Source organism: Lissotriton helveticus, chromosome 1_1 (genome assembly GCF_964261635.1).
Source record: "Lissotriton helveticus chromosome 1_1, aLisHel1.1, whole genome shotgun sequence".
NCBI lineage: Eukaryota > Metazoa > Chordata > Amphibia > Caudata > Salamandridae > Lissotriton > Lissotriton helveticus.
The window spans coordinates 1,354,699,390-1,354,725,940 of NC_136057.1; the positions used below are offsets into that span (position 1 = coordinate 1,354,699,390).

At 49.4% G+C, this 26,551-nt stretch overlaps 1 protein-coding gene across 1 annotated transcript in view; it reads left to right on the forward strand.

The window, feature by feature from the left end:
* SREBF2 (sterol regulatory element binding transcription factor 2) overlaps positions 1–26,551 on the forward strand; it is a 251,077-nt gene that overhangs the window by 190,334 nt on the left and 34,192 nt on the right. The window contains exons 17-18 of the mRNA XM_078683331.1: positions 385–570; positions 6,635–6,746. Coding sequence (XP_078539457.1) covers positions 385–570; positions 6,635–6,746 — 298 coding nt within the window. The remainder of the gene's footprint in view (positions 1–384; positions 571–6,634; positions 6,747–26,551) is intronic.

Genomic DNA, 26,551 nt, shown 5'->3' on the forward strand with positions numbered 1-26,551 from the left:
TAACCATGGTTTGTACATTTCACATAAAAGCACTGAATTAATAGAACGTCCTTATTGCAGTAGTAGTTGGAGCAAAAGCGGAAAGTTTAAAAGAATTGGTACTGATGGGAGAAGGGTAGTTCTGGGGTTTGAAAGATACATCTAGAGATCATATAGACTTTGAAATGGTCAGTGTTGATGGTGCTAAGCATCCAGTGATACCCATCTGTGAATACATTTTTCCATTACACTGTAAAGACAGTTGTTGGAAATGTTTCGCTCCCAAGGGTCCAGGCCATGCTCTATGAGAGCCCCTAGGATGGAAGAGAAGATATTTTTTGAAGTGGTCTGGACCTTCACTCGGTGCAAGGGACCTAATGCTGATCTTTCGCTTCTCTTTTCCAGGTGGTCCAGCTCTTGGCTTGCGACCTGCTGCTTTCGCTTCGCACCACTTTGTGGCAGAAGCAGACCGGCTGTGTACAGGCAGGCACTGAAACTCCCCACGCCTCCTCACCTGAGCTGGCTGGGTTCCAGCGGGATCTCAGCAGCCTCAGAAAGCTGGCACATAATTTCAGACCAGCCTATCGTAAGGTAAGGGGTAGATGTGTTAAGTGTCTGGGAATTCCGAACAGCTGTGTTGTGATTATGATTAAGGCCGCCTCTCGCCTCGACCTAATGTGGCAACTTTGCTCTGTAAGCCCTAGTCTGCACTCTCTGGGCAATAATGCATCTGGGGACTGCTTGTGTTGAAATATGACTCCTTGTGATAAACAGTCTGCTGGTCTTACACATGTACGGGGTGCATTTATATGGTTTTGTGGGTGCCAGGTGGTGAGGAGGATGGGTGGGTGGGTGTGTGTGTGTGTATATATATATGTATGTGTGTGTGTGTGCGCTTGTGTTCTGTTTCTGATCTTGAGATCTTTTATAGATCGTTGCAGTCAGTTATCTGTAAGCCAGAGGTTCTGGATGGTCCTCACCAGTTACCACTTACAAGCTATGACAAATAACAGCTGCTCTACTAGACCCACCTCTTTTTTTGCCTCCCTGTCAAGGAATGAAAGGGGTTCATTGAGTTTGCTACACTCAGTGATTTTAATAAAATTAAAAACAGACGGCATAAATTTCAAATGTCTGTTATATATCTATTGACTGATGTTAAAGTATACTGCATAAACGTTATAATACACGTAACTCTACAGCTAGGAAACTGTTTCTCCTCCAGGGGTTAATCAGTTAAAGTCATGAGCACTCAATAGTCCCACCTACATGCAGGATTCTTGGTTACAAATAGTTTTAGAACAGCCTATAACAGGCTTTAGTGTCCAATTTTCGAGTATTTACTGTAACAAAGTAAAAAAAGATTTTAAAAAAATCTTTGTTTTTGTTTGCATTCACGGCATTTCACTAACAATGTATCAAACATTACAATAAGGCGATAAACGTGCACCTGTCAATAAACACTGAACTAATAAGGAGTCACTTGCTCCCACACACACCCTCCAATGAAATCCCAATAGACAATTCCATTACATTTTCACATATAGGGGAAATAACATGAATGGTTACAGTAGTGTTCCCCCCTCGTCACCACACTACAATAATGGCAAGGGAGTCGCAGCTCCCGGTGAGAGAGGTATATCATAGTCTCTCACCCACCCACCCCAGATCTTATAAAATGTACACATGTGCTCCCAACGTTTGTACGTGACCTGTTAAGCCTCTTCATACAGGTCCATTCCTCTCCACCATTGTTGAGGCTTCAGGTGCCCACCAATGTCGTGCCACATCTCGCTTAGCCACCGCCAACCCTAAATTGCAAAAAATAAATTGTGTACTAGGAATATCGCCATCTCCCGGCACTCCCAACAAGATGTATTTGAGATCGAGAGGTATGATTTCACCCACCACCGGCTCAGTACTCACCACCTGTGTCCAGTATATCTGGATATCCGGTCAGTTCCAGAGGGTGTGGAAGTAGGAATCCCTCACCGCCCCACATTGAAGACAGTCCAGAGAGGTCACCCTTTCCATTGGATGTAGCCGGTCCCTGTCATAGTACACCTGATGGAGGATTTTAAGTTTGATTCGACGCAGGCAGGATTTTATCGCCACCTTCGGGTGCATCAGGGCCACCTCCCAGTCCACAACCTCTGTCTCCCTCCTCCAGGCAACACTGTTCTCTCAGTTTGGCCAATCTGTCCAGCATATTATTGTTAAGTTATTTGTATGTAAGAGATATGGCTTTGGAAGACTGTTCATCTTTTTTTTTTTTTTTAAATGTCTCTTGGTTTTTTCTCAGATTTCCTTCCTTCTGTTTTACTTACACTTTGCATGACAAGACAGAAATAACAAAAGTAACAAATCAAACTGTATTATACAACTCCATTAAATCACTGTAGAAGTCCGCACTATACAGCACTGGAGTACAATCAGGGTATGTCATTGTGTACACATATCACATAAGCCAAAAGTTAACCATGTCACATTGTGATTACCTGTCCACATTGCCTGACTATTGTTTCCTACCCACAAAGAAAAACAATGATATTATATGATAATAAAAGATAATCTAGAAATAGCGATAGGACTCAGTACATACATAGTCAGTAAATGTAGCTGACATCGGAATGTTATCACTCCAATACCCTAGCAGAGGGACATCGCAGAGGAAAAAAGAAAAAGGGGAACCGGAAATATACCAATAAAACATATACTAATTAATAAACATTCACTAACAAACTACTAAAAATACAAATGTAAGAAAGGATCTGCCATTAATGAATGAACACGGTGGGCTTTGCTGGTCTATGCGTTGTTCGATCTGTCTCTATCCTTGCATTAGAGGGGGGGAGCGACTCTCCAGGGTGAAGCCTGCATCTACAGGAAAACTGGAGGGGCAGCTGCGCATCAGTGAACAGTCCAGTAGGGAGGGAGGAGGGGCCTGCTATCTCGGGGTATACCCGCTTGGCAGCTTCTGTTAGCTAATGATTCCCATCTCCCGGAACCGTGTCCCCCGTTGTGAGAAAGTGGCTCTATATATACTGGACAATAATGAAGTACAGTATGTATAGAGTCCACCAACCCCAAAGGTATAACAGAGGTTAAAGTCAGGACTGACCTTACTCTCAAAAGTGGTAGCTTGGTCGAGCAGTAAGGCAGTACCAGAGGGTAGTGCAAAGCATTTGTTGTACACACTCAGTCAGCAAAGGATTTCACACACTCAAAGAATGAACTCTAGGCCAATTGTTTTTATATCAAAAGATATAGTTGTTTTATTTTTAGAACCAACAGGCATAAAAAATATACTTTTCTAGATATGAATACCCTCATGTAGTTACTTTGCAAGGAAGCAATAAAGTTTGTGAACACAATAGATACAGGGGTTGCTGAAGGCAACACAAGTCTAGACACACTTTAGCATTGAGCTCAATGGGTTTTTCAGCATATAAGTACAGTTGATTATCCCACAGATTACTTTTGTAGTTTCAGAACTAGATCCTAGATTCAGTCCTGGGGTCTAAACTGAAACCAATTTAGTAAAACCGTTTTAGTTACTGTAGTGAATTTGCATGAATATAAAGCTGTTTTAAAAGTTCACACTTAAAAACTTTTCAAGTTAAGTCTGACAATGTTATCCAATGGGAGAAAATTCAGGTAACAGGTAAAGTACGATCGCGTTACTTTTGTAATCCAGTACTGAGTTACTGAGGTCTTAACTTAAAACAGGTGGGTAATTGCGTTTCAGTAATTTGTATGATTTTTAAAGAATATTTCAAGTTTTCAAAAGTAGACAGAAGAAATGTCAGAGAAAAACAGATAATGGGTTCCTATGGAGAAAATACAGATTACTAGTAAACCCGGTCAGGATTTATTTTGCGGTTCAGCACTGGGCTACAAGGTACAGTACTGGCTTCTCCCCTGCTTACAGGTGAGTACTTCGGAACTCGGCAGATTTTATAAGAATATTTTCAGTTTCCAAAACTTCACACTTAGAAAATTTTCGAGTCCACGTTAGTCAATGTTATCCAATGGCAGATAAGTGAGTTACCGGTTTCCAGGTGGGTACTTGGCTGGTGAAGTTAAGGTTCGGGCATAGACTCAGGGGTCCCCCAGGGTCAGGTAAGTACAGTTGGTTCAGCTCCAGCAGCAGAACTACCTCTGCGGCCGGCCGGCCGGGTGCAGAGGTAGTTACCCCCAATGATATCCAATGAGGGAAAGGGGGCCTTCGGTTGGTGGCTGCTGGCTATCAGGCCACGCGGCTGTGGGAGCTGGGCTCCTGGTCACTTGCTCAGGGCAAAGAGGGGAGTAGGATAGGGCAAAGGTGGCACAGCCAGCGGCACTCGGGCGGCTGGGTGCAGGGTGCTTTTGAGCTGTCTGGCGCTCAATGTTATCCAATGGGAAAGGTAAAAAAGGAACAAAGGCTGCAGGCTCGGGGATGGAGACTCTCCAGGGGCGACCAGCACTTCCAGAGGTAAGTTGGGATCTTGGAGCACAGGTAGGTACCCCAAAGGGAGGCACAGGGGGCTGTAGAGCTCCGGGTGCAGGGTTGTCTTAGGGTGTCGGAAAAGCTTACCCTCGGCTGGTCGCGTTTGGGGTGACCCCTGGTTCTTCGAGGAGGGTCTTTGGGCACTGGACTTCGGGTCCCAGTCGCCGGGGGGACGTCCTCGTGGTCTTGGTTCGGGTTGGCCCGGCCCAGGCTCGGCTGGTGCAGAGTGGACTGGTCCGAAGCTTCCTGGCTGGCACCAGGCGGGTTGTTGCAGCAGAGCCTCTGCTGGAGGGAGTCCCAATCGTCGAGAGGGTCAAGGCCGGCAGGTCCTCTGGGTGCCCCAAAGTTGCTGTCCGCGGAGGTCGCCGGGTAAGGCAGGAGCAGGTTCCAGGATCAACAGGCCGGTAGGGCTGGGGCCAAGTCAGTTGTTGTTGTCCTGTTGTTAGCAGCTGCGCGGCGGGTCTTCTTGTTGATCTTCTTTTGATATCGGGATCTGAGGAAGGAAGGTTCAGGGAGCCCCTAAATACTACATTTAGGGGCGTTACAGGTAGGGCAAGGGCAGGGACTAATGGGTCCCTGTCCTGGGGTGAGTACACCCCCTAGCCTGCTCTTCTCCTGTGGGAGGGGGGCAGGAGCCTAGCTGGGATTGGGCAGGACTCCCCATCTACAAGATGGCCGGAGCCCGGGGTCGTGCTTCACCTCGCTTCCTTCACCTGAGGGGTGGAGTTGGCATAGGTTGGCACACCCCCCTTCCTGACGTAGTTTTTCCCGGCAGTCTTCCCGCCAGAATGGGGGTAGGACTGGTGGGGGGGCTGGTTGCTGGGTACAGCAAATGGTCTGGAGAAGCTCTCAGAGGCGGTATGCCTTTGAAGCTTCCCCCTGTCCATCCTGGGGGAGGAGACATAGCACCTCGCTCAGGATGTGCTTTGTTGCAGACCCAGGAGAGCTTGGGGCTCTCCACCCAGGGGTCCAGCAACATGTCTGCTGTGTGGCAGCCTCTGCAGCCACTCAGCCCAGACGTGGATTGTAGGTTCGGGTTTTGGAGGGCATCTCTAAGATGCCCTCCCGTGCATGTTACATTAAATGCCACACTGGCATCAGTGCGGGTTTAATGTGCTGAGAAGTTTGATACCAAACTTGTCAGTCTTCAGTGTAGCCATTATGGTGCTGTTGAATTCGTAATGACTACCTCCCAGCACCATATACTCTTAATGGCATCACTGCACTTACAGTGCCCAGGAATGGCCCTGGGTACTGTAGGGGCACAGGGCTCATGCACCTGTGCCCTCACCTCTGGCATATGGCACCCAGCTAGAGGGGTGACTGAGGTATGCCAGGGCAGTGGGTTCTGTGGGCATGGCACATAGGGATGTGTGCCATGTCGACTCTTGTTTTGGTTCGGTACTTAGGCACTCAGCCTGCAAAGGCAGTGTGTGGGTGCCAGGGTACAGGGCCCCTGAGGGTGGCACAATCAGTGCTACAGCTTTTAGGGGTCTTCTCTGGTCACCATGCCCTGGGTACCTAGGGTACCATTTACTAGGGGCTGACAGGTGGCCAGAGATGCCAATGGGGTATTTTGTTTCTGCATAGTTTTTTAGGGAAGAAAACCGGCCCTGGTGGGTACCTGATTGGCAGGGACCCAGGGCACACTCAGTCAAAGCACATCAGCAGTTCAGAAAAAAGTGGGGGCATACCAAGGCAAGAAAGATGGCACTTTCTCACCATGTCAGTTTATTGAGTTAGCATTTTTCTTTACAGTCCATTGTACACATTTCTTGTCCTGTTTCACTACCCTCCACTTCCAAACGTCACCCGTGTGGGCGGTGGGGGGGGAGGAATGCATCTTGAGTAAATTAATTTTCCTGGTGCATTTGTAGGCTTGGGAGAGTAACAAGATATCAGTACTGAAGACTTCAAACAAAAAAAATTGCAAACATCCAGACTCAACACTAGATGGCAGAAAAATGCCCAACATGTTTTTCTACAGCACTAGATGCATCTAAAAGATGGTTACTGTGTAAGTAATATTTTCCTTTTCTTACCTGCTGTGCTTGGGATAGATGAATGCTCTGTCAGTGTAGTGTGGTCCCTAATTGTTTTTGCTGTACAATGAATAAGCAGTTCGTCCCAATGTGATGAGGTCTTCAATTCTTCCTGACTCGTTAGGTATTTCTGCATGAGGCTACTGTGCGTCTGATGGCTGGAGCCAGCCCCACACGCACCCACCAGCTGCTCGAGCACAGTCTGCGGAGGCGTGCCCCCCAGAGCAACAAGCACGGTAAGCGGGAAATTATGTTAAAGTAAATTTACCTCACTGAAGGGGATGGTTTCCTGGATGGTGTACTTGGGCTATGATGGTCAGGACTGAAGAGATTCTGCTTTCAGATTAAAAAAGGCGCTAGCCTTGAATAATGAAGGGTTTACCTGAATGCGGGTCAGAATGTCCCCTATATCAGGGGGATTTTAATGTTCGAGACATGTGGGCTGCTGAATTCATATCTGTGCTTAGATCGCCGCCTAGTGTTGGGTCCGGATGATTGCACATTATTGTCCTGGAAGAGTCTTCGAAGTATCACGAGATAGGTGGCTCCTCCCCTGGACTACAATGCGCATGGGCATCCTCTCCATCCTCAGATTGTTTTTTTCCGCCATTGGGTTCGGATGTACTTTCGTAACTCACGTTCGGAATCGATATAAAAAACTTTGTTGAAGGCCAAAAGGCCTTAGGGGCGTCGGTATTGTCTTTCGTTCGGTGCCACGTACTTGTTCCAGTTCTTCAAGCCGGACGTCGAAGGCCGATTGCCTTTTTTGACACCAAAGGCCCCATCAACGATCTACGATGGAACGGAGCCCGTTCAAACGATGCCCCGTTTGCAACTCAAAATACCCTCACATCGATGTGCACCCGGTGTGCAATAAATGCCTATCACCGGACCACGACGAGGCCAGCTGCATGGCCTGTTCTCGATTCAGGTCGAAGAAAACACTTCGGCTTCGACGCGCAGCGAGACAGTCGGCGCGGAAGACAGCGCCCGACCCAGAGAACATCTTCGAGGCTGAAGACGACGAGGGCGTAGAAGAAGAGGATCCTGATCAACAGTCGGATCCCGCGTCGGAGCAAAACTCAAACTATGATGAGGACGAAGACTACGTCCATGATGAAGACGTCGTCGAGGTAGGAGACCCACAAGCCATCGGAGCCGTCGATGACGACTCAAGCGATGAGCAAGGCCCAACCGCAATCGTGGGGCCCGGTAATGACACTGTACCTTCCAAGGCTCAGGTCGAGGCATCGCCGGAAGGCCTTAGCCAAGATCTTCATCCACATTCTATAGCCCCGCTTCAAGGCCCGGCTAAGAATATTTCTAAAGAGCCATCGGTCGATCAACCACAATCAGCGGTGAAATCGAAACAGAAACCGACAGAAGCTAAACTGAAACTGATAAAAACAGTCATCAGATCGACGACTTCGGATCCAATCAAATTGAAGAGTGTCATCGACCCCTCGGGGTCAAAAGGGGGTGTCGGACCGAATATCGGATCGACAAAGCCTGTATCTAAAGTCAAGCACGTCACGCTGACGCCGTCGACGTCCAAGTCCAAAGAAGGCGACACTGACAAAGGACTCAAGGCTCAGAAGACTATCGATCCGAAGCTTCAGGCCTCCATGCCACTAATGGTCAAGGCCTTCGAGTCGAAAAGCAAACTCGACCCGAAAGAGCATAGCAAGTCGAAGCAAAAGAGCGTGCCTGCTGCGCACCAACAGCTCGAGTCGACGCATGGCCACGAACAGCATCCTGATAAAACGAAGTCGGTCGCATCGAAGGCGGCGCCAACCTCAAAGCAGGTCAGTCAGTCTCCAAGGCCTACGCCACCAATAAAGTACGGACTGCCCCCGACTGCGCGCCCTAAGGCTTTCCAGCTACAAACAAGCACCGGCACAACAACAAAATCGTCGGTGGCCTCAAGGACCCAGCCCATTGGAGAGGACGTGGTGTTCCAAGCGCCCTCCTATGATAATCAGTCGAAACTTTTCATTGACTCCGAAACTGGAAGACTCACTATTTATAAACGAAAGATCATTCCAGAACATCCTATGGAGTCATACAAGATACCACTCAAAAAGAAAAGGGACTCTGCTACCTCACCTGCTCTTTTTGAACCTATCGAGTCCTATGGACAGGAATATACCTATTCTCCCACACATACCACTGAGGATGTGGGGGAAGGATACAATGAGGATGAATTTAATTATCCTATTGACACAGATCAAGAGGAGTCTCAACCCTGGACTGACTCTGTTGACCCTAGTGAGCCACACGCCACACCTGACACTCAGTCCTATACAGTCAAAACCTCGCCTACTGAAGATACGGCTGCGTTTAACGCATTAATTGAAAGAGCAGCCATTAACCATGATGGAGAAATGCACGCTGACCCGGTAGAAGAGGACTTTTTGTTTGATACTTTCTCTACTTCAGAAAGATCGGTAAAAACATTACCTATGCTTAAGGGTGTCCTTAAACACGCTGGTGACATTTTCAAAGAAACCACAAGGGCACGGGTTGTAAACCCCAGGATTGAACGGAAATACAGGCCTGCGCCTGTAGACCCTACGTATATCAAAGGCCAGCTCCCATTGGACTCCTTGATGGTGGCTAATGCTCGTAAGAGAGCGAACTCTCAAACAAGTGGTGATGCTCCTCCTCCGGACAAAGAATCCAAAATCTTGGAAGCTTCTGGCAAACGTGTAGCGGCTCAAGCGGCAAATATTTGGAGAATCTCAAATACACAGGCCCTATTAGCCAGATATGATAGGGCTCATTACGACACGTTAGAGCAGCTACTACAACACCTGCCTGACGCTTATAAGGAGGGAGCAGAAATGCTAATACAGGAAGGGAAGCTAATTACAAACGCATCCATTAAATGTGCGCTAGATGCGGCAGACACAACAGCTAGGGCCATCAACACAAGTGTGATGCTCAGAAGGCATGCCTGGGTCCGTATCTCTGGATTCAAGCCAGAGATCCAAACAACTTTACTCAATCAGCCAGTTAACCCTGACTTACTATTTGGTCCCGATGTAGACACGACCCTAGAAAAAATTAAGAAAGACACTGAGACAGCCAAATCCATGGGAGCTCTGCAGTCACAGCAGTTCAGGGGCGGTTCCTTTCGTCGCTCCGGTAACAGGGGAGCTTCTAGAGGTCAAGCATCACAGAAAGCCCAATACAACAAAGGAGGAACACAAACCACCTATAACAAAAGCAATAGGGGTGGATACCGTGGGAACAGCACCAAAGGACGAGGAAATAATAATGCCAGATCCTCCGCCACCAATAAACAGAGACGTCTTGTCACTGCCCCCAGACCATATAACACCGGTCGGGGGAAGACTTCAGCAGTTCCTGCCAGTCTGGGAAGGCATTACCACAGACAGGTGGGTGAGACAACTTATACAATACGGCTATTGTCTAAAACTAACCTCCACTCCACACAACATACACCCAAGGCACCGTCCTATGTCCGCAGAGCACATGCACTTATTGCAGCAAGAAGTCATCTGCATGCTGCAAAAAGGGGCCATAGAACTCGTGCCTTTAGAACAACAGGGTACAGGGGTGTACTCACTGTACTTCTTAATCCCTAAAAAGGACGGGTCTCTCAGGCCCATTCTAGACCTCAGACCCTTGAACCAATACATCTTGTCAGAACATTTTCACATGCTCACTTTGCAGCAGGTTCTACCATTGCTCAGTCAGGGGGATTTCTTAGCATCCCTAGACCTAAAGGACGCATATTTCCACATTCCAATTCACCCAGGTCACAGGAAATATCTCAGATTCACCATAAACAACCAGCATTACCAGTTCAAGGTCCTGCCTTTCGGGGTCACTACGGCCCCCAGAGTGTTTACCAAGTGCTTAGCGACGGTAGCTGCGCACCTTCGGAGACAACACATTCATGTCTATCCTTATCTGGACGACTGGCTTATCCAAGCGAAGTCAGCCCAGCAATGTGCCAGCCACATGTCCTGCACAATTCACCTCCTGCACAGTCTAGGATTTTCGCTAAATTACCCAAAATCTCATCTTCAACCCGCACATGTACAACAGTACCTAGGCGCGGAAATAAACACCCTGGCAGCAACAGCACAGCCAAATTGAGCAATAATCAACAGCATGCAATTGCTGATTCAACAATTCAGACCCCATCGCTCACTCCCAGCGCAAATGTTTATGCAGCTAATAGGCATGATGGCCTCCTGCATCTTTATAGTCCCTCACGCGAGGCTACACATGCGTCCGCTTCAGGAGTGCTTGGCACGACAGTGGAACCAGGCTCAGGGACATCTGAAGGACCTAGTGTTGGTGACCGGTCGTGCTCACAACTCTCTGCATTGGTGGAACACGGGAAACATCCTTTACAACGCAACTTTTACCACGCAGTGCCTTTACGTCGCAACTTTTACAACGCAAACCATTACAACGCATTGCGCTGGGGGGCGCTCTAGGATAGGGAATAGGTTTAATTTACTGTCCAACACCTTCCCTACTATCCACGGGCACTGGAGTTGGAATAGTAAATTAAACTATTCACTATCCAGCGCCCCAAAGCACTATGCGTTGTAATGGCATGCGTTGTAAAAACCGTGTTGTAAAAGCATGCGATGTAAAAGCATGCGTTGTAATGTCATACATCCGTGGAACACACAAAACCTTTGCAGGGGACGACCGTTCCAAGAGCCTGTACCACAGATAGTGCTGACGACGGACGCATCTCTCCAAGGCTGGGGAGCGCATGTCCTCCATTATACGGTGCAGGGACTATGGACGCGCAGCAGCAGAAGATGCACATCAACCTACTGGAACTGATGGCAATCTTCATGGCGATGAAGGCATTCAAATTGCATTTGTGCAACAAAGTCGTGCTGATCCGGACGGACAACATGACTGCAATGTATTACATCCAAAAGCAGGGGGGGCACACACTCCCCACAATTGTCACACCTAGCCCAGAGCATGTGGAAGTGGGCCATTCAGAGAAACATCTTCCTCATGGCGGAACACCTCCCGGGCAAGGACAACCAGATAGCGGACCTGCTCAGCAGGCAAAGCCATCAAATGCACGAGTGGGAGATTCATCCCTCGGTGCTACAACCGTATTTCCAGCAGTGGGGTCATCCAGAGATAGACCTGTTCGCCACAAAAGAAAACGCAAAATGCCAAACCTTCGCCGCCAGGTTCCCACACCCGCAGTCTCAGGGCAATGCGATATGGATGAACTGGTCAAACAGATTTGCGTACGCTTTTCCTCCAGCACCGTTCATACCGCTGGTAGCGCGCAAACTGCTGCAGTACTCAATGACACTCATCCTAGTTGCTCCAACATGGGCAAGACAGGCATGGTACACCACGTTCCTAGAACTTTCAGTGGTGCCTCACCAGCGACTGCGACTCACACCCAGACATTCAGCACCCAGATCCGCAACAGTTGAGCCTTGCAATATGGCTCCTGAGGTCATAGAGTTTGGCTACCTCAACCTGCCCCCTGATTGTATGAAGATTATCAAGGAGGCTAGAAGGCCTACAACCAGGGCGTGCTACGCGGCAAAATGGAAGCGTTTTGTCATTTATTGTTCCAATAATGACATAAATCCGCTGGATGCATCAACGCAAAATATTCTATGTTATTTGTTGCATCTACAGAGATGCAATCTGGCATATAGTTCCATCAGGATACATTTGGCTGCAATGGCAGCTTATCTTCAAAACAGACAGCACCTTTCCCTTTTCAAAGTGCCTGCGATTAAAGCTTTTATGGAGGGACTCAAAAGAGTAATTCCTCCCAGACACCCGCCTTCACCTGTCTGGAATCTAAACATAGTTCTCACCAGACTAATGGGACCACCTTTTGAACCTCTTCACTCTTGTGAGATACAATTTATCACATGGAAAGTGGCCTTTCTAGTAGCGATCACATCGCTAAGAAGAGTTAGTGAGCTGCAAGCCCTAACTATTCAGGAGCCTTTCATACAGATTCATGCTAATAGGGTAGTGCTGCGTACCAACCCTAAATTTATGCCTAAGGTGGTGTCACAGTTCCACATTAACCAAACAATAGAACTGCCAGTATTCTTCCCAAATCCCGATTCAGTGGCAGACCGCGCACTGCACACACTAGATGTTAAAAGAGCTCTCCTGTATTACATAGACAGGACAAAAGATTTCAGGAAAACTAAACAACTGTTTGTTGCCCTCTCTCCACAGCACAAAGGCAACCCCATTTCCAAATCAGGTATAGCCAGATGGATTGTTAAGTGCATACAAATCTGTTATCACAAGGCTAAACGCACATTAACAGTTCCCCCAAGAGCGCATTCCACACGCAAGTTAGGGGATCCATTACTTTCCTAGGTAACATTCCTCTAGAGGATATAGGTAGAGCAGCCACATGGACCACCATACATACATTCACCAAACACTACTGCGTGGATGTACACTCCAAACAACAAGCTGCTGTAGGACAGGCTGTTCTCAGAACTCTTTTTCAGACTGCTGCAGCTGGCACGGGCAACCACCGCTAAGGAGAAAACTGCTATTTATTCTATGCACAGATATGAATTCAGCAGCTCACATGCCTCGAACGGAATATGCTACTTACCAGTATGCATCTGTTCTTGGCATGTAGGGCTGCTGACATTCATATCGCCCGCACCTCCCGGTGCCTGTCGCAGCTGTAGCACTCAGAATTATTCTCAGGCATGGTCATCACTTACTGTATCATACTCCATCTCTGCCACAATGGCGAAAAACAATCTGAGGATGGAGAGGATGCCCATGCACACTGTAGTCCAGGTGAGGAGCCACCTATCTCGTGATACTTCGAAGACTCTTCCAGGACAACAATGTGCAATCATCTGGACCCAACACTAGGCGGCGATCTATGCACAGATTTGAATGTCAGCAGCCCTACATGCCAAGAACAGATGCATACTGGTAAGTAGCATTTCTGATAGATACATCTGCCGTGTGGATTCCCCACCTTGTGAATATCCCCCTTGCGTCAGCAACGTTCGGAATTTTTTCTTTGTAGCACGCCGACGTGGACGACGTCATAGGAGCACGGCTTCGCGCGCGACTCCGTCTGACGTCACCGACTCCTTATCAGGCCCACGCCGGCGTGATGACGTCAGTTCCCTTTTTTCCGCGTCTCCGACGCTCACGGTTTTCGGGATCTTCTGCGATACTTAGTATCTGGCTATTGTCTTAAGGTTTCTGTTTCTCCTTGCGATTTGTTTCTTCATCGAGAATGTCGTCGAGGAAGACAGGATTTAAGCAGTGTGGGTCTTGCGCCCGCATGATATCGATCACCGACCCACATGGCGACTGTTTGTGGTGTCTGGGTTCAGACCACGACGTGAAGAACTGTCAGCCTTGTTTTAAGATGAACCCAAAGGCGCTTCGTGAGCGTGAAGCAAAACTACTTCTCGCGAAGGTAAAGGGAAGAGATGCTGGGAGATCTTCGAGGTCGACGTCGAGACGCTCGAAGTCGAAGCAAAGGTCTCGATCGAAGTCGAGGTCGGTGTCGAGGTCGAGATCCAGAGCGAGGTCGAGGTCCAGGGAGAGATCAAGGTCTGGATCAAAGTCGGCTTCGGGTCACGCTTCGAGCTCTTCGAAGAAGAAGCACAAGAGGAGGAAGCACAGCTCGAGGCATCATTCAGGAAAGGAATCTTCAGATTCGAAGAAGAAATCTCGCAAACACCATAAGGACTTCGTTTCTCCTTCTCCTGCTCAGTCCGTCGGAGGTTCCCCGACTCCGGAACCGGAACCGGATCCGGTATCTTTACATACTTCGGAACATGAGGAGGAAGAAGAGGTAGCTCCTCAAACTCCGACTCCGATGGAGGCTCCTGTGGATCCAGAAGGTCAGAGTGAACCTGTGTCGGAACGACCTCCTTTGGAGCATCCGGTAGGTTCTTACCCTCCCTTTCCTGGTCCTGGTCAGGACCCCTCGCATTTTCTCAATGCGATGTTTGGAGTGTATTCCAGGGCAATGTACCCCGCTGGAGCACCTGTTGGTCCCATGGGTCCATTGTCGTACAATTTGGGCATTCCTCAGTCGTATGCTCCAGCTCCATTTATGCCTTTTATGCCGGCGCCACTAACACCTTGGCTCGGTACGGCTCCACCGAGGTCTTCGACTCCGCATGCTGCTTCGCCGACTCCGGATCGACCTCGTAGTTTGGATCGAGGTACCACACCTGTCCGTGAGTCTCGTCCTCCGTCTGCTCAGGCTCCTCGCTCGACGTCGAATCCGGCTCCGTCGGAGTCGTTACCGGATCCGTCGACTTCGGTTCGATTGGAGTGGTCGAGGCGCAGGGCTCAGCGTCTCCTGGAAGAAAAAGGTGGTGAAGATTCAGATATGGAAGAGGGTGAGCTTCTTGATCATGATGATGACTTTGAAGACCTGCGTGATGCTAGTGGTCTGGAGCTCTCTCCTGAGTGGGGTTTACCTTCTGCTTCTGATGCTCCTTCTAGGGACGTGGCACCCTATCACGTCGTTATTAGGAAGGCTGCTGATCTTCTTAACTTGAAACTGCCCACGGTTGAGTACAAGCCCAACATCCTTACAGAGGTTTTGCACGCGCCCTCTTCTATAGTTGAACCTACTTTGCCGTTCACTGATGCCTTATCTGATCCTATAAAGGAGGTTTGGAAGAGACCGTTGTCTGCTCCTGCGGTTTCAAGATCGATTGCAAGGCGCTACAGGGTGGCTCCTGGTGACCCTGAGTTTCTCTCTTCGCACCCATCTCCGGAGAGCCTTGTAGTGCAGGCGGCATGTTCTAACAGGGCAGCGGGCTCCTTTCCTCAAGTTCCAGCGGACAAAGACTCAAAAAAATTGGATCAGTCTGCTAAGAAGACTTTCTCTTCAGGGAGCATGGCTCTTAAGTCCACTAACGCTACTTGCCTTTTAGGAAGGTATGTCCATGCGTTGATGGACTCTGTGAAGCAGTTATCACCTAAGCTTCCAGAGGAAGACAGAAAGAACTTTAATGAGGTGGTCTCAGACACTCAGGCTGCTGCACGTATGGTTATTCAGAGTGGCATGGACACAGTTGATTCTGTTGCCAGGATTATGGGTTCTTCTATTGCGTCCAGGAGGGCTGCATGGTTGAAATCCTCTGATTTCTCTGCGGATGTGCAATCTACGTTGCTGGACTTGCCTTTTGAAGGAACTGGTCTTTTTGGTAAGAAGGCGGATGTCGCCCTGGAAAGGTTCAAGGATAGCCGTGCTACCGCAAGATCCTTGGGTCTCCAGATGAGAGGGTCGACAACTAGAAAGTTTAGAGGCTTTGGGAGATCCTCTTTTCGTCCCTTCAGACAGGCACAGCAACAACAGCAGCAGCAGCAGAACCCTCTGTATAAGTCCTATAGAGGTAGACAGAAGGGTCGTGGTCGTGGACGTCAAGTCTCCTCCTCCTCCACTTCCTCCAATAATTCCCAACCCCCACCCGCATCAGCAAAGCAGCCCTAGATCCACCATTCTGGATCATGTGGGGCCAGTAGGGGGTCGGCTTACTCATTTTCTACGAGATTGGGAATCGGTTACATCAGATCTTTGGGTTCTCAATCTCATAGAGAATGGGTATGCACTTCCTTTTCAGGAATTCCCTCCCAATTACCCTCCTTGCCAAGGTTTTTGTTCAGAGGACCACCTGCTTCTCCTGCAGGAAGAAGTCCTGGCTCTGTTCCGAAAAGGTGCGATAGAGGTGGTTCCAGAGCAGGAAAGGGGTCAGGGGTGCTACTCCCGGTATTTCCTGATACGCAAGAAGGATGGCAGGCTTCGGCCTATCCTGGACCTCAGGATTTTGAACCTCTATCTCAAACAGGAGAAGTTCAAGATGCTCACCCTTGCTCAGGTTATTCAAGCGCTGATGGAAGAAGACTGGATGGTGTCGCTCGACTTGCAGGATGCGTATTTCCACATTCCCATCCTGAAGTCGCACAGGAGGTATCTCCGTTTTACGGTGGGGTCGCAGCACTACCAGTTTGCGGTCCTTCCGTTTGGGCTTACTACTGCGCCTCGAGTCTTCACCAAGGTGATGGCAGCACATCTCAGGAGGTCGGGGATTCCTGTATTCCCGTATTTGGACGACTGGCTGATCAAGGCGGAGTCACCGGTGAGGGTGCTCCATCATCTGCAAGAGACAACTCAGTTGTTGCACAGGTTGGGTTTTTCGATAAATGTACCCAAGTCTCACCTGGTGCCCTCCCAGCGCAACCTGTTCATAGGTGCGGTACTGGACACTACTGTATGTCGTGCATTCCCTCCACCTCAAAGGATTCGCGACATACAGGAGATGATTCCTTTATTCTACAATGGAGCGGTTGTTCCAGTCCTGAAGGTCCTTCGCCTGCTCGGTCTGATGGCTTCTTGCATTCTGTTGGTCAGTCATGCACGCTGGCACATGAGGGCACTCCAGTGGTGCCTCCGCAAGCAGTGGTATCAACACAACGGAGATCTCAGGGAGTCAGTGAGGATCTCCAGAGAAGCTGCAGCGGATCTGTCTTGGTGGGGCATGGAAGGCAACCTGTCACAAGGGAAGCCTTTTCAACTGCCTCCATCGGTGGCCACAGTGATAACGGATGCATCCACTCTCGGGTGGGGTGCTCATCTGGGGGATCTGGAGGTCAAGGGTCTTTGGTCTCCAGAGGAAAGGTTGCTTCACATCAACCTTCTGGAATTACGGGCGATACGTTTGGCGCTCAAGGCCTACCTCCCTTCCCTTCGCGGTCAGTCGGTTCAGGTCCTGACGGACAACACGACCGCGATGTGGTACATCAACAAGCAGGGAGGAGTGGGGTCGCAGTGTCTCTGCAGAGAGGCTCTGCGTCTCTGGTCCTGGGTTCAGGACCATCAGATTTGTCTGATGGCAAATCATCTGGCCGGGGTTCTGAACGTTCGTGCAGACAGTCTCAGTCGGCAGTTCTCTGCCGACCACGAGTGGAGGCTTCACCCGGAGGTGGTTCACGACATCTTTCAGATGTGGGGGACTCCTCGGGTGGACCTGTTCGCCACTTACGAGAATGCGCACTGCCTGTCATTCTGCAGTCTCCAGTATCCATTGCAAGGAGCCTTGGCGGACGCGTTTCAGTTGAGTTGGAAAAGTCAACTCCTTTACGCGTTTCCTCCCATACCCTTGATTCCTCGGGTTCTGAGGAAAATTCGCCAAGACCGGGCCCAAGTCATATTGATCGCCCCGGATTGGCCAAGAAGGGTGTGGTACACAGACCTTCTCCACCTCTCCTCTCACCCGCCGCTCCGTCTCCCTCACAGGGCAGACCTCCTCTCTCAGATGGAGGGGCAGGTTCTACACCCCCACCTCCAGACATTACACCTTCATGCCTGGAGATTGAACGGGGCAACCTGAGTTCTTTCTCTCTCCCTCATGATGTGGTGGATGTCATTCTCTCTGCCAGGCGTGACTCCACTAAGTCCATCTATTCGTATAGGTGGTCTAAATTTGTCTCTTGGTGCAGGGAGAGGGATGTTGACCCTTTAAAGGCTCATTTATCTGACATTTTACAATTTGCTCTTTCTCTAGCGCAGCAAGGATTTGCAGTTGCTACGGTCAAGGGGTATCTTTCGGCTTTATCTGCATTCCTCTGCTTGCCGGATCAGCCCTCTCTTTTTAAGTCTCCAGTGGTCTTAAGATTTTTGAGGGGTCTCATTAATATGTTCCCCCCTTCTCCGTTTGTTGTTCCTCATTGGGATTTGAATCTTGTGCTGACCTTTTTGATGGGTTCTCCTTTCGAACCTTTGCACAAGTGTCCCATGAGGCTTCTTTCTTTTAAAACGGTCTTCCTCGTGGCAATCACCTCGGCAAGGAGAGTAAGTGAGCTTCAAGCTCTTAGTTCCAAGCCCCCATTCCTGACCATTCATGCTGAAAGGATGGTTCTCAGGACCAGGGCTGCTTTTCTGCCTAAGGTGGTAACTCCCTTCCATCTTGGACAGTCCATTACCCTCCCTACCTTCTATCCTCCCCCTCACCCTTCTAAGGAGGAAGAGAGACTGCACCGTCTGGACCCCAAGAGGGCGGTGTCTTTCTATCTGGACAGGACTAAAGACTTCCGGGTGGACGACCAGCTGTTTGTTGGTTTTGCTGGCTGTCGGAAGGGCAGAGCGGTGCACAAGCGCACACTTTCCAGGTGGATAATCCTGTGCATCAAGATCTGCTACTCCCTTGCGGGTAAGGACCCTCCCGAGGGTATTAGAGCACATTCAACTAGAGCAAAGTCTGCAACATCTGCTTTGTCTAGAGGTGTACCTGTTGAGGATATTTGCAGAGCCGCGACTTGGGCCTCCCTCCACACTTTCGCGAAGCACTACTGCTTGGATACCGAGGTGAGGAGGGACGGTCACTTTGCGCACTCTGTTCTCCAAGATTTCCTGGTATAGCAGAGTGGACACCCTCCTCCGGGAGTGGGGACTGCTGTGGGACTCTAGACGCTTTTTCTGGTAGATACAATATCTGCCTGTGGATTCCTCACATGCCCACCCGCCTCCCCGATGTCCACTCTGTTATTCCTAGTCTTTATGTATATATGGTTTATACTATTGTATTGATTTTGATTTATATGTACTGTGTACATGGTATATTTGCATATTTGCTTTCGTTGGTCCGTCCGTGTGCCTCGAAGGCACGGAAAAAAGGGCGGAACTGACGTCATCACGCCGGCGTGGGCCTGATAAGGAGTCGGTGACGTCAGACGGAGTCACGCGCAAAGCCGTGCTCCTATGACGTCGTCCACGTCGGCGTGCTACAAAGAAAAAATTCCGAACGTTGCTGACGCAAGGGGGATATTCACAAGGTGGGGAATCCACAGGCAGATATTGTATCTACCAGAAAAAGCGTTACCGAAGGTAAGTAACTTGTTCATTCCTTCCTCGGGGGTGAGTAGGGACTCTGCTGGATGTCAGCAGTTTGTAATGAGGGCATCTTGAACAAGGTTGTGTGTCCTGACTTCAGATACCACTTCTCCTTTCCCTCAGTATTTGGCTATGTGCAGTGATCCCTACCACTTGTGCTTCTCTACTGGGTTTCAACCAAGCAGCAGCTGTATGGTCTATTTATTGATTCTGCTATATTTCCTAATTTGTGTTATGGTTGAAAGAAATATCAGTCTTGTTATCCAGTATTGGGGTATCTTTCATAGATTCACATGCCTGAATCATTCCCCGTCGCCGAGGCGGGAGTCCCACGCTATATAAAAAAGCAGTGCCAAAAGTAAACTATAGTAGTAGGCCTAAGAGAAAGGCCTTAGGCCTAAACTGCAGTAGCCTATCTACCTCCTTATGCCAAAAGGACCAAGAACTTTGTCCCAGCCAATCAGCTTACCGCACCCTCTAGAACCCTCTCTGCAGAGCCAGTTCTCCTCAGATTTTCAACGCACATCATGTGGAAGGGAGCCTCCCTGAGTCTCTACTCCGTTTTTTCTCTACTTCAGGATGTCTGACAAGGAGGCCTTGTTTAGACCTTGCAGAACATGCGACAAGAAAAGAGTCCATGTTGATGATCAACATAAGGACTGTATTTATTGCCTCTATCCAAAGCATGAGGCAAAAAATTGTAAGATCTGCCGCACCTTCCCTTCTAAGACCTTAAGGGATAGGGAGGCCAGAGTCCTTTTATGGCTCAAATCTTCTGCTGATGATGATGACGACAGAGGTTCAACCTCCAGTAAAAGAGCAAGATCACAAGATAATTCTTCAAGTGAGGGGTGAAAACATGTCAAAATCTCCCACTCCACTTCTGGCTCTTCACAGACATCTCCATCTTCTTTCTCTGAAGCCTCAGCTCTCAAGGAATAGAAAAAACATAAAACTGTGAGTAAAAGCTGCTCTGTCTCTTCAGCCTTCCCTATGGCTACTATATCTGTTAGGTCTTCTGCCCCTTCGTCGATGGCGACAATTTCTACCACAGCTATCACCTCTCCTATCAACTAGGATTTCCATTGTGGCAAAAAGAACGATCGTCGACGATCCGTCGACGACAGCCTCGTCTTTGAAGTCAAAGCACTCGTCAACGACGGTACCGTCGACGAAGCCTCATCGTCGACGAAGTAATCTACGGTGCCGTCGACGACCATCTTGTCGACGAAGAAGCCAAGTCCGTCGACGACGAGCCCGTTGACGACGAGCCCGTCGACGATCCAGTCGACGATGATCCCATCGACATAGTCTGTTGACGAAGATGACGTCGAGTCCGTCGACGACTATTCCGTCGACGTCGAATCCATCGACGGTGGTCCCGTCGACGAAGCCAGTGACGACGACTGCAACAATTCAATCACCAATGTCTCCATTGTCTACGGTGCCACCGATATCAATAGACATTGCTTCTACAAAGCCTCCAGTCACAAAACAGGCATTTTCAACGCCTATTTCTTCAAAGACTTTCCAGCTAACCTCTTACCAGAGGCAAGGATGTTCGTATATCTCGCCGCTTACGCCCTCTCACCTCCTAGAGACTTATGCTCATGAAGAGGAGGATGACTACGATGATGATGACAACGAAGGAGCGTTTGGGATAGCTCACCATCCCTCGGAATTGAACATTAAATGTCAGGATGATGAGGCGGATGATGAGTACGCTGAACATTACTATCAGGAAGACTTTGTAGTTCCTCATCGTACAGCATACCACAGGCAGTCTCGGGCTTCAGAGTCCAGCCATCTGCCACCGGGCCTCATCCAGTATTTACAAGCCATGTTGGCAGGCTATCGACAACGCTTTCCACCACAGCAGGTCGTTTCTCCGCTCCAATCTACCGCAATTCTGGACCCTTCTCCTCAACCTGAGATTACAGCACCTAGATCTCCGGTCACGGAACCTCAGCAACCTACTTTGCCTACCCAGACTCCAGATACTTCTTCGGACGAAGAAGTAGAGGAAGGCAAATTACCAAATAATCCTCCTTTGGATCCGTGGGATGATTGTTATCCCTATGCCGTCTCCACCAACTCTACAACCTTCCGACTCACCACCTGAAGACATAGGTGGGTTTCATAATCTTATGCAGCGAGCTGCGAGTAGATTTCAACTGCCGGTAACAGTGGAACAGTCCGAGTGCTTTCTTCACGATTTTAAAGAAGGAACTAGAAAGGTGTCCAGAGCCATTCCTATTATAGACTACATAAGGAAGGAGGGCATCACAGTAATGAGAAATCCTGCTTCTGTACCTGCTGTGCTTCCACGGATTGATAAAAAATACCGTGCTCCTCTCGGTAGCCCTTCATGCCTTACTGGACACCCGCGGCCAGATTCGGTCATTTTGCAGGCTGCTCAACAACGATCAAAAAACCCAGCCACTCCCATCACTACGCCACCAGATAAAGAGGGTCGTCGTTTGGACTTTATCGGTAAAAATATTTCCACCATTGCTGCCGCCTCAATCAGGGTAGCAAATTCTTTGGCGATCATAGGACGTTATGATCGCCAAATGTGGTCAGACATGGCTGGTCTGATTGATCTAATCCCAGAGGATAAATGACAGGAGGCTCGGAAGATCTTGATGGAAGAGGAGCATGCAGCTGCAGAAACCATCGACTGCGCTTTGGACATTGCAAATACACATTTTAGACAACTGGCAGGAGCTGCAGTTCTCAGGCGTCAGGGCTGGCTAAAGGCTACCACCTTTCGGCCTGAGGTCCAACTAAAAATTCTGGATATGGCCTATGATGGTGAGTCTTTGTTTGGGAAACACATCGAAGCCCCCCAGGCAATCAAAACGGACACTGATACCGCAAGATCCCTAGGTTCCCTGCAGTACAAGCGGGGATCTTTTAGAGGAGCTAGAGGACGTGGATATTCCTCTAGAGGAAGCTATTACCAACAAAACAGACAATATCAGCCTCAATACCGGCAGAATTATCAGTCTTCTTACCGCCAGTCTGGTACGGCTAGTTTCTCTCACCAAGGAGGCCGAAAATGCTCCAACAATCAAGGGCGAGATACTCACAGAAAACAGTGAGGTCAGCTGGGCGCCACCCTTATTTCCTTCCCTCCCTGAGGGCGCGAAAATATCTGGTTTTCTACACCGGTGGCAACAGATTACATCCGATCAATGGGTGCTAGACCTCGTTCAACATGGACACACTCTAGAGTTTGTCACCAATCACCAACTACTCCACCCAGTTGACCCCCTCCCGCTAGTCTTCATTTACTGTTCAAGGAGGTTCATTCTATGTTCCTCAAGAATGCTATAGAAAAGGTTCCAGTTCATCAGAGGCGGACATGCTTCTATTCCCGTTTTTTCCTCATAAAGAAGAAATCAGGGGAATGGAGACCGATCTTGGATTCGCAATCTCAACAGATATCTCAAGAAGCAGGGTTTTCGCATGGTCACTCTTTCAGAGATTCTAAGCTGCCTGAACGAGGGAGATTTTATGGCTTCTTTGGACATGGAAGACGCATGCATTCACATCCCAATTCACCCAAAACATCGAAAGTATCTCTGTTTCACTGTGGCTGGCGCCCATTATCAGTTCAAAGTACTCCCATTTGGTCTCAAATCGGCTCCAAGGATTTTTACGAAGTGTCTAGCTCCGGTAGCAGCAGCACTACACTCCTCAGGAATCCAGGTCTACCCGTACTTGGACGATTGGCTAATCAAAGGTCCCTCAAAGTACAGAGTACAGAACAAGATAAGAACCTGTCGCAATCTCTTTGCATCCCTGGGCCTCACTGTGAACAAAAACAAATACCAATTGCTGCCAAGAAGAATCCTGCCTTTCCTGGTCGCTCGTCTGGATACAATACAATGCAGAGCATTCTTGTCTCAAGAAAGGCAACTCCGTCTGCAGAAATTAGCCATACAAGTGTCAAAAAGAAAGTCACTTTCTGTTTGCCTGTTCGCTTCACTTTTGGGAATGTGTACTTCGGCAATAAATCTCATCCCACTAGCACGTCTGAAAATGCGGCCTCTGCAGGAGGAGCTACATCTTCAGTGGGAGCAAGCGACAGGTTCCTTCGACGAGATCATCAAAGTAACCCCACGCATGGTAGATGCTCTACAATGGTGGGCGCAACTGCGCAATCTGAAACAAGGACTCACATTCTTGCAAACTCCTCCGGACTTCGTTCTGACGACAGATACGTCTATGGAAGGCTGGGGAGGTCATCTCCGAAACTTACAAGTGCAGGGCAAATGGTCTCAGAAATACAAACAATGTCACATCAACAGTCTAGAATTGAGAGCCATCTTTCTATCCCTAAAAGCGTTCCTTCCCAGAATCGCAGGATCTTCAGTCCTGGTCCGAACGGAAAATACCACCAGCATGTTTTATATAAACAAGCAGGGAGGAACACGATCAGATATGCTATCAAAGGAAGCTCAGGAGTTATGGGAATGGCTAACACTTCACAACATAACTCTCAAAGCAGAACATGTCAGAGGCCTCCACAACACCCTAGTGGACAAGCTCAGCAGATCCTTGTCAGATTGCCACGAATGGGAGCTGGACAACACTCAATTGGTCAGAGTGTTCCAGGCATGGGGCAAACCAACGTTGGACTTATTTGCAACTCAACAGAACAAGAAATGCCGGTATTACGCCAGCAGTTATCCTCAACAGGGATCAAGAGGGAATGCCCTGTCCATGCGATGGTCAGTTGTTTATGCTTACGCCTTTCCTCCCATCCCGTTGATTCCAAGAGTGTTGCGCAAAATGAAGCTGTAGAGCTGCAGTCTCATCCTAATTGCTCCGAGATGGCCCCGCCAGTATTGGTTTCAGGAGCTCATGTTGCTATCACAGGAGCCTCCAATCAAACTTCTCCCTGCTCCGACACTGCTGTCACGCAACGAGGGTCGGATACTTCCCCCAGACCCTCAATCTCTGAAATTACATGCATGGCTCCTGACTTCTTAGAGTTTCAGCACCTCCAAATTCCTCAGGATTGTCGGGACATCTTGAAAGGGGCGCGAGCCCAGAGCACATTGAAGACTTATCGTCTTAAATGGAAGCGATTCTGCTCCTGTGTATCTCAAACACTTTACACCCGATTGAAGCTCCTCCAGAAAAAAATCTTCCTTACCTTTTACATTTGGCTCGCTCTGGTCTTTCATTTTCTTCAATAAAGTTCCATCTAGCGGCTCTCTCCGGGTTCGAGAAGGTAGCGGACATTCCCTCACTATGTTCTTCATCGTTAATAAAACAGTTCATGAGAGGTCTTTTCCTGGCTTATTCTCCGGTTAAGCCTTCCCCACCGGAATGGAATGCCTTCTCTTTTTGATGCCTGCCCTTCTTGTGGTAACAAGAAGGCCAAGACAGACAACCATGAAGTCTGTATACTTTGTCTACCTGAAGAACATGATCCAAGGACCTGTCCTCACTGCAAAACCCTGTCAGGAAGAACTCTGAAGGACAGGGAGAGAATTCGCATCTATGGCCTAGCACACAGGTCATCCAGAGGAAGGGCTCCGGTAAAGAAGGGCTCCAAGAGGTCTAGAACACCTGCTAAGGACAAGACTTCACGCCCTTCAGCTTCTGCGTCGGGCTCGGCGCTGAGAAAAGAACTACCGGTGGGTCATTTTATCTAAAAAACGACCTTCGACAGCGAGCTCGCCGTCGAGAAGAAGAGATTCAGGTACGTCGTTGACGTCGAGAATTCAAGACCCTCCGCCGTCGTCAACTCGGCGACGATCGGCGTCGAGGACTGAGACCCATCCGCCGGCGACTATCGGCGTCGAGGAGCATCACACCTCCGCCGTCGTCAACCAGGCGACGATTGGCGTCGAGGAGCATCACACCTCCACCGTCGTCAACCAGGCGACGATTGGCGTCGAGAAGTGTGACACCTCTGCTGTCATCAACCCGGCGACGATCGGCGTCGAGGGCAGGCTCACCTCCGTCGTCGCAGATACATCGATCGACGTCGAGAGCCCAGAGTCCTCTGCCGTAGACAACCAGGCGTCGAGGATGAGATCTCCGTCGGCGTTTGGCGTCGAGGTTGCCCAATACCCCTCTGCCGTCATCGCATAGACCCTCAACGTCGAGATTGGCTGCTCCGCCGTCGTCTCAGCGACGTTCGGCGTCGAGAGAGATAAATGCTCCGTCGTCGGCTGCACATCGCCGTTCGACGTCGAGGGATCACCGATCTTCATCAGCCTCTCACCGGCATCGCTCGCCGTCGAGGCTGTCGACGTCCGAGCACCCGACGTCGAAGCGGCAAGAATCGAGGAAGCAAGGATCGACATCGAGGGACTTCTGACCGACGTCGAGGCCCGCTTCAGAGAGATCCAGAGTAGGATCGGTGATTCTGGTGACGGAGTCAGCATCCCGCCACTCATCCCCGCTTTCGTCCAGGCGACCTTCTTCAAAGTCAGCCTCTCCAGAGGCTAGAAACCCTGTCCGCAAGTCACCTTTGCGACGGACGGACCCTTCTTCTACTGAGGTGCGGTTGTCCCCGAGATGGAATCAGCCATTACATCACTGGCGGGATTCAGGGGCTACGAGGCGGATGCAGGAGTATGCCAGTCCTCTGCACAGGTCTCCTCTTCAAAGGCTGGTTGAAGAAGCGGATAGACACAACCCTCCCAGGCACAGATTCCAAGCTGAGAGATCACCTGTGAGTAGGCCTGCTAGGTCCTGTTCCCCCAGAAGGGTGGACCGCCCAAGCAGATCACAGGTTAGGAGGCACCGTGCTCATCGCAGAAGTAGGAGAACACCATCGACTTCTTCTACCTCCTCTGACCACTCTTCAAAGAGGGATTATTCCCCCTCGCTTTCGGATAGCCCTATCTCTAGGGTTTCACCGATTGATGACATTAATACGTACCATGATGTCCTGCAGAGGAGTGCTCAGAAACCCAACATTGCGATGTCTGTTCCCCAGGTCACCACGACAGTGATTTTTGAGACGCTTCACCAGAAGTCTGCGTCTCGTCCACTGCTTCCATTGGTTCCATGGATTGTGGAACCTGTCATGGACGTATTCTTGTCTCCAGCGACCATTAAGGCGGTGCCGGCTCGCATCCAAAAGAAATACAAGCCAGCTACCTCTGACCCGGTCTT